We start from the raw sequence: 9,051 nt of genomic DNA, 5'->3' as shown, positions 1-9,051 counted from the left end.
AATCAACAATACATGTTATTTCTTCTTCTTTTTTTTTTTTCTCTCTCTCTCTCTCTCTCTCTCTCTCTCTCTCTCTCTCTCTCTCTCTCTCACATTTTTCTTGGGAAAATATCTGGAAGGTGTGTCAATTTCAATTCTCTTCAACTACCACTCAAATTACAAGAATCCATTCACTTATCAACAATTCATTTTCTATAGAGAAAAACTATATCTAACCTTACAAACCCAAGGATGAAAAGCCTTGACATGGAAGTCAAGTAGTCAACCATCTCGACTCCTCTAAGGTTCACAGCGCAATTTAACGTAGTTGTAAAAATCAATGGTATGGATAAGTAGCAGTGGACAAATTAACTTGCTATTTTTCCATCCAAATTAGCAATTTGTTTAGTTTTATTTTTCTCTACAGTGTTGGAGAGGTCTCGAGTTCGAATGCTCACTCCCCCATAGTTAAAAAACAACAAAGGTCGGATCACTCGCCTTTCATTGCAGAGATTGCAGCAAGGGATATAGAACAGCTTCCCTCCTACAGATTTTGTTTTCAATGCTCTAGCTTTTCAGATGTTGTTACCTTATTTTAGTAGTTATTACTCGAAAAAGAAAAGTGTACTGTAATCCTTCATCTATCAACTACTGTTAAAGTGTTAATCCCATTCATGGATTCATGATGCTAGAAAATTGCAAGGACCATATTTTTATGTAGTAACATCCTTCCAACCATCACACTTTTCTAACTAACATTCCTGCACAACTAATTTGACTTGACTATAATTTCTCTTCAACTACCACTCCTCAAATTACAACCACGTACTATTCCTTCACTTATCATTGTTTTTCATCTCTTTATATATTAATAACATTTTTGAACTTTTGCTCAATACACAAGCATATTCCCAACATCACTCTTAAAAAATCAACTTTTTTTTACTTATTTAAAACTAAATCGTTTTTTGATAGATATGCCAGTCATCTATAACTAGCCTCCACAAGGTCTGTTACTAATTTTAAAGACCTATTAGAGATGCAAGTACCATGCACACTGTTTGTTCCATTTCACCCAAAAAAAAAAAAAAAAAGCAATCATATAGACTACAGTGGCCTCACGGGTTAACAAAACCTTAAACTTCCACCACTTCCGATCCATTCCATTTCCAGCTCCAACCGTTCTCATCTGAGCATTGTTTTGGTTGTGTTGTTGCAGCCAGAAATGGCAGACCTAGTTTTATCCTCTGCTTTGCAAGTGATCTTTGACAGACTAGCATCCCCAGTCCTACAAAAGGTTGCTGATGTCTGGGATTTCAAGGACAGCCTTCAGAGCCTACAACAAGCCTTGGAGATGGTTCAAGCTACTCTTGAAAATGCAGAAGAGCAACAGTTGACCAACAAAGCAGTCAGACTTTGGTTGTCAAAGCTCAAGCATGCAGCTTCTAATACTGAGGACCTTCTGGACTTCCTTACTGCTAAAGAAATCATCAGGGGTGGTATGTTTAATTCTCTTATTCCAACATATGTAGATGCTAGTAAAGTTAGAAAGACACTCCAGATGTTAGAAAAGACTGTAAATGAGGGACGCTGTAAGTTTACTTTTCAAGAGCCTAGTAAGGTAGATCCACCATCTACCGAAAGGGAGACTAGCTCTTTTGTCATGGAGTCAGATATATATGGAAGAGAGGATGACAAAGAGAAGTTAGTCAAACTTTTACTATTTTGTGAAGCTTACCGGGAGCAGAAAGGATATGCAACCTGTATTCCAATTATTGGTATTGGGGGGATTGGCAAGACGACTCTTGCTCAATTGGCATATAATGATGAGAGGGTGACCAAACACTTCGATGTTAAGATGTGGATTTTTGTCTCCAAGGATTTCAATGTCAAAAAGATCATGAAGACAATTATTGAGTCTGCAACAACGGATGAATGCAAGTTCTCCAAGACCGAACTACTTCAGTCTCAGATTTGGCAAATGCTGCACAATAAAAGATATCTCATTGTGTTAGATGATGTTTGGGCTGAAGACCAGGATGATTGGGACAAACTAAGACCTCTGTTTAGAGGGGGTGTTGATGGATGCAAAATCATTGTCACCACCCGCAGTAAAAAAATTGCATTGGTGATGGACACCCCAAATTCCCCGTATCATTTGGAGGGCTTGAAGGAGGATGATTGTTGGGCTTTGTTCAAGAAACGGGCATTTGGACGAGGAGAAGAACACAAGTATGCTCACCTATGTCTGATTGGGAAGCAGATTGTCAAAAAGTGTGGAGGTGTTCCATTAGCAGCAAAAAGTTTGGGCAGTATAATGCGCTTGAAAAGAGGGGAACAACAGTGGTTGTCTATGCGAGATTGCGAACTTTGGAAATTAGATGAAAGGCAACATAAAGTTTTACCTGCCCTGATGTTGAGTTATCTTTATCTACCATCACATCTTAGACAATGCTTTGCTTTCTGCTCCATATTTCCCAAAAATTATGAATTCAAGAAACAGAAGCTAATTCATCTATGGATGGCAGCAGGCCTAATTCTACAAGAAGGAAGCAAGCGACTTGAAGACATTGGTGATGAATACTTTGCGGACTTGTTGTGGATGTCTTTCCTGCAAGAAGTAGAGCTATTGGATGGTAGCGGCATAATTGGATACAAAATGAATGATGTCATTCATGATCTTGCACGATATGTTGCAGGAAATGAATATGAGATACTTGAACATGTTCTTCCTCCATATAGTGTAGCACAAGTTCGCCACTCATCTATTGTTTATAAGTATGGTGCACTTACAATTCCAGAAGCTCTCTATGAAGCAAAACATCTACGAACTCTGTTATTGATTGGGGATTCTGGCTTGTTAGCGAACATTAAAAGAATGTTTCCAAGTTTTCTATACTTGCGTTTGTTAGATCTGAGTAGTAGTGCAGTTTGCAATTTGCCACGATCGTTGGGTGGCTTGATATGTTTGAGGTATCTTGATCTGTCTTACACTCCTATCTCCCAGCTACCAGGAAGCATATGCAATCTCTGTTATTTGCAGACTTTAAACCTAATTGGTTGTCATAACCTTAAAACCTTGCCTTCCATCCGAAGGATGAAAAGCCTAAGACATCTCAATTTAACTGGATGTAAGAGTTTGATTGAGATGCCTCCAGGTATTGAACATATAGATGGCCTTCAAATATTGCCATTATATGTTGCTGGGAAGATTGGCAATGATTCCAACTCTAATCTTCGTGGGCTGGGATATTTCAATCTTTATGGCAAGCTGAATATTACGCACTTGGAGAATGTAAAAAGTAAAGTCGCGGCGGAGTCAGCTAAATTGAAGAAGAAGGAATATCTTGAATCATTAGGATTATATTGGGGACAACTTGAACATGGGGACAAGTCATTCACGAAACTAGCTAAAGCCAGACTCAAAGTACCCTTCTTAAGGACTCAGCAACAATGGCAAAAAGATGATGCTATAGTGGCAGGAAAAATCCTTGAAGGCCTGCAACCACATGAAAATCTGAAAAAGCTAGTTATAAATGGGTATCCAGGAATTAGATTTCCTTGGTGGCATCTTCCAAATCTAATTGCACTTGATTTGACCAACTGTAAAAATTGTAAACATCTTCCAGCCCTTGGGAATCTTTTGTTACTCAAGACTCTTTCTCTGCATGGAATGGATAGTGTGAAGCGCATTGGTACAAATTTCTATGGTGATGGTACAGACATAAGGTTTTCATCGCTCGAAGAACTATCACTCATTGGTTTTCCAAACTTGGAAGAGTGGTCATGTGAAAATGACAGAAATGAATTTCCTAAGTTGAGGAAATTAATTGTAAAAAGATGTCCCAAGTTAGAACATATACCTTTATCTCAATCCCTTCAACATTTGGAAATGCAGGATTGTAATCCAACCTTGATGTCCATAGCAAATTTGAGTTTGCTTTCTGTTCTTGTTATAGAAAAAATTCCAGAGCTACTCTCTCTCCCAGAAGGGCTTTTTGCATCAGCTCGTCTCTCTACTCTGAAGATCTTGTCTTGCCCAAAGCTTCTTTCACTACCTTTGGAGATAGGAAACCTTAGTGCTCTGAAATCCTTGACCATTCGTTGGTGTGAAGTGCTGTCCTCTCTGCCACAGAATTTACAGAACCTGAAAGCTCTAGAGACACTGGAGATTAGTGACTGTCACAGTATAATCTCCTTTCCGGATGGTGGAATTGGAGGGTTGAGCTCCCTTCGAACTTTGTCAATTGAAAACTGCAGTAACTTGATGTCCTTATCATCAAGTTTAGAGAATCTCACATTCCTTGAGCACTTGACCATTATGTATTGTCCAAATCTTGGTTCTTTTCCAGAGGGTGTGCGACACCTCTCTGCCCTTCGAAGTCTGACTTTCTTGAGCTGTCCTTGGTTTGATTCTCTGCCAAGTGCATTACAAAATGTCAGTACGCTGCACTGTTTGGAGATTAGTAGCTGCCCCAATCTAACAGCTTTTCCAGAATGGTTTGAGAATCTTGATTCTCTTAGATCTCTGACCATATCTGATTGTCCTAATTTGAAACAAATGCCACCAGGTCTGAAGCTTCTCACTAAACTCCAACACCTCTCCATTCAAGAATGTCCTGAGCTTGTGGAAAGGTGTAGACAAGGAAGTGGTGAGGATTGGTTGAAAATAGCCCATGTCCCACATAGATACATTGGATCACCTCAGGTCAGGTGGTCCAGCGAAGCAAGCACGTGGATCTCCTTCAGACCTAAAGAAAGAGTGAAACAGGTTTCCCGGCGTAAAGCAAGACTGCCTCGATCAGTGAAGAAAGAGTGAAACAGGTTTCCCAGCGAAGAGAAAGACTGTCCAGTTTTTTTTTTTTTTTTCTTTTATTGATAATTTCCTTCTTTGACATCATTGTCTTAGTTGCTTTGTGCAGATGTTCATCAAGATATTATTGCATAGTATTCAACAGAGGCATGAACAATTAAGCGAACAGAATAGACCTTCCATTGTTAATGACTGCTGTCCATCTTCTCTGTCATCTGATCTCTCTTTAGGTACTTCATCTGTGGTACAGAAACACTATTGTGTAGAGGATGTGCGTCAAGAAGATTATATAGAGAAGCTAAGATCAGTGCTTTCCCATTTCTAAAGGCTAATAAATTTTCTCAGTATGGCTTACCTCCACTTTAGCATGCTCAATTCTGTGTTATGCTACAAGTCAGTTCTGGCCTCTGCACATGCATATATATACAGTTTAAAGACTACTACCTTGGAATTAACTTTCCATTTCTATTTATATAAATTGTATAATTCCGTGTCCCACATAAGAGATATACATGTTCTTTTGAATAGTTTTCTCGAAAACAATTCTGGTTTTCTTTCCTGAAAACCTATTGTTTGTCAGAGTGCCTTATGTTTCAACCCTTTCTCCTGACCATCTAAATCCACTATGTATTTCCTACTGCCTTCATGTCATTGAGACTGTTAAGTTACAGGTTAACGAAGGGCATTATAGAACCAATAAATGAGATGTTGACATCCATTTCAATTTGACAGTTGCAATCCTTACTGACATACGTTGCATATACTGCCTCAAATGCTATGAAGGCCTAAATGGACGCCAGCCAATTCATCTTAATTTTATTTTTTTGGATCTTACATAGTTTTCTGTTCTTCCCTCTTTGGTTTGATTACCAATATCATCGTGAAAGTTCTATATTAGCAGATCCCATGTGTCAGAGCAATATAGAAATATTGTGTACCTATTTTTCATAGTGTCATTAAAATTCATCATGTAAGTTAATAAAAGGGGTAAACTGGTCATTGTGTTGTGTTTTGGCTCGAAATCACATTTGTTCTCGTGGTCCAAATTTTGCCAATTTTAGTGTTTGTGTTTTATGTTGTTTCCGATCTTAATTGGGACAATTTTAACAAAATTTCGATTTTCAATTTGGGAATAAATTATCTATTAATTTGTTTTCGAGAAAAATTTTGTTGGAGCATTGAAAGTGAAAATCCCAAGGGTCACTAAACTAAGCTAGCCTAGAGGGGGGGATGAATAGGCTTACTCACAACTTATACCAAACATTAAAATTACCAAGTTGATTTAGAAACGTAGCGGATTAAACAAAGTGAAACAACCAACTCAAGTGAAACAATCCAATCACAAAAAAGTACACGCAAGCTAGGGATCGGATTGTTGACGCGAAAAACCCTCTACTGGATAAAAATTGCGGGACCTAGTCCAGAAAAGAAATCCACTATATAAATAAGAGTTTACAACAAGTGACTCGATCCAAGTCCTTCCTGGACTCCTTCTAGTAATTAAGAAATGTCTGACCTCATGCCACTTTGAAACTTCTTCAATTACACCAATTGCTATTGAGATCTTTTTGCCAACGCCCTGAAGACAAGAACTCTTGAACCCTGCTTCAACCTTAATGCAATGAGTCAAACTTGTATGATGAATGAATGTATGGATGATGATAGCATGAATAGATTCACAAAGAACAATCTATTCTGCTATCTATGTTGAATGCACAATGAACTAGTCTTTCAAAAGTGTTTATGCAAAACCCTAGTTCATATCACAGCGTCACACTAGCAATAATCCTAAGATGAATCTCTTTTGTGTATTATGCGCGAGCAACCCCAGAATGAATTCTAACTAGGTATATATAGTCCTAACACAACATAGAAACCAAACACCTTGAATAAGAAGGTAAACGTGTGAAGAAGAAGTTGAAAACGTTCTATGCGATCGATCCCACTTATGATGGGATCTATCCCACTTAATTATGATGGGATCTATCCCACAAAATGCACAAAGGGAAAACCAGCACTGTGCAATTGATCCCACTTACAATGGGATTGATCCCACATAATGACACACAAGCTAGGTAAAAATGACAGAATTTGACTCTGTGTGATCGATTCCACATAACACACTTCAAAAGCACATTTTGTCCTAAACCCATATATTCTCTTCAAAAACCAAACATGCAACCAATCAAATATGAATCTAGCTAACATGATGTATGTATGAATGTGAGAATGAACACTTACCGAAGGAACCCGAACTCATTGAACCAAAGTTAATCATGTCGCTCTTTAAGCATGAACCTTCAACACGAAACACATCTTGATGACTCACTAGACCTATGACTAACTCAAACTTACAGACTTAGAGTTTTGACACTAGGAAATTGCCAATTACATAATATTACATTAACAGAAAGACCATTTTATAGGCTTTCTAAAACTAATTTCAATTTTCATTCTTCTTATTTATTTGTTAGAAAAATTGAGACTCACTAAATGGTTTTTAGTTTGAACATTAAGTTTGAAATTTCTTTGAATTCTTGTTTGAAAAATCAAATTTGAAGCTACAATGCTACATACATGATTTTCAATCATTTTTTTAAGTAAAACTCACGAATGTTTAAACCACCAGAGGACCAAATGTGATTTCGGTTGAAAACATCTTAGTCCACATGAAATGGATGCAGCAAACAAAGTTTTATCCCCAGCTTTGCAAGTTCTCTTTGACGATCGACTTACATCCCCAGTCCTACAAATTAAAGCTTGCTGATATATGGGGCAGCCTAACCATAATTTTTAAAGTGAGACCTAAAAAATGGAATGTTGTATTATGAAATTACTCATATGGTGAATCCAAAAAGTTGGTTAGATTCGTATTAACTTGTTAACTAGCTAATTTTAGAGCGCTCATTCCTCTAAAATAACACAAATTATAACACAATATTATGTTCTGTTTTCAAAAGAAATAGTGGGTTTACCAATTAATAAAAAAATTGAAGGGGCCAATAAGCAAATTTATGGTTTAAATAGAACCACAGTCTACCACTCGTTAAAATTTAGCATCAATATCACAAAATTGAATAATATTTAATTTGTTATGCTGCTAGTTGTATATGGGGATTTTTATTTTTCTTTGGTGCCCTTGTCTTACAGATTTCGGGCTCCGCCACTGGCCATGGCACAATGCTATGGTGTTGCAACAGTTGCGACTAGCTTGCGACATAGCAGATCTACCCACCGACAACAATGCTATCAAGGCACGTACAGAAAAACAACGATGAGTTGTATTTTTGGGATTACGATTGTGTGATGAGAAGAATTAATAAAATTTTCAGTTTTTTTAGAGAAATTTGAAAAATTAATTTAAATTGAGATCAATTAAAGACTTTTAACCTTTTTTTTTTTTTAATTTTTAAAAATTTGACCCTCGAGTAAAGCTCCCTGGAGGAGGGGGGTTCAAGCACTTCTTCAGTAGAGCTTGAATACTACTCAAAGGTCAAATTTCTAAAAATTTAAAAAAGAGGTTAAAAATCTTTAATAAAAATTAAAATAGATTAATTTTTCAAATTTGTTTTTTTATGCAAATAGGAGACACCTGTGTTTTTGGTCAAATATGTTATTAATTGTTGTTATTTTCAAAGGGCTACATAGCGGCAGGCGGGGATTAGTAGTTGAGATGCAAGCATCTTAAGGTATATTACAATTTTTTACTGGACAACCATGGAAGACTGGTAGTTTTCTTCATTATATATATATATATATATATATATATATGAAAATGTACACTGTCTTGTCTTGTTCTTGTTGTTTTAACATTACAATATTTCATATGCCTTATCTTGTTTTTGGATTTTGCTTATGTTTGTAATTTTAATGCACATGCAACAGGAAACTGGTTAGGTACGCAGCGCCACCTGTGGGTTTTCTTTCTTTCTTAATTTGTTAACATTTAAAAACGAAGAAGTGGGTAGAAATGGAGAAAACAGGCTGCAAGGGGACAAACAAGTGGGGAAGGAAATTTCGTCCCGTATACTAGAGGAAGCAAAAACAAAAGTTGAAAAACATATTAAAAACAAGGGATTTTCGAGGCAATTTCTGTGTCCATCATAAACCGAAAGAAAAAGTACTACTTTGATCAGTCAATTAACCAAACGAAAAAGCAGTTTCCGTGACCAAAACATAATCACAGAACAAACAACCCATTGGAAAAACCTAGATCCACATCTGAACCACATTAATTCACTGTTCAACCAAAAGTCAAA

At 36.9% G+C, this 9,051-nt stretch overlaps 1 protein-coding gene across 2 annotated transcripts; it reads left to right on the top strand.

Moving 5' to 3' along the window:
* Positions 1 to 988: 988 nt before the first annotated feature.
* LOC147277167 (putative disease resistance protein RGA3) lies at positions 989 to 5,766 on the top strand. Of its 2 annotated transcripts, XM_086255446.1 has the most exons (2): positions 989 to 4,750; positions 4,804 to 5,766. In XM_086255446.1, exons 1-2 carry the CDS (start codon positions 1,205 to 1,207, stop codon positions 4,951 to 4,953), a joined length of 3,696 nt encoding a protein of 1,231 aa, XP_086111572.1. In that variant the 5' UTR covers positions 989 to 1,204; the 3' UTR covers positions 4,954 to 5,766. The 2 variants fall into 2 exon arrangements, with proteins under 2 accessions (XP_086111572.1, XP_086111573.1); XM_086255447.1 differs by having other exon boundaries at positions 989 to 4,948.
* Positions 5,767 to 9,051: the final 3,285 nt, after the last annotated feature.

This window comes from Dryas octopetala, chromosome 8 (assembly GCF_963921425.1).
Source record: "Dryas octopetala chromosome 8, drDryOcto1.1, whole genome shotgun sequence".
Classification (NCBI taxonomy): Eukaryota; Viridiplantae; Streptophyta; class Magnoliopsida; order Rosales; family Rosaceae; genus Dryas; species Dryas octopetala.
This window is presented reverse-complemented; position numbering and strand designations above follow the sequence as displayed.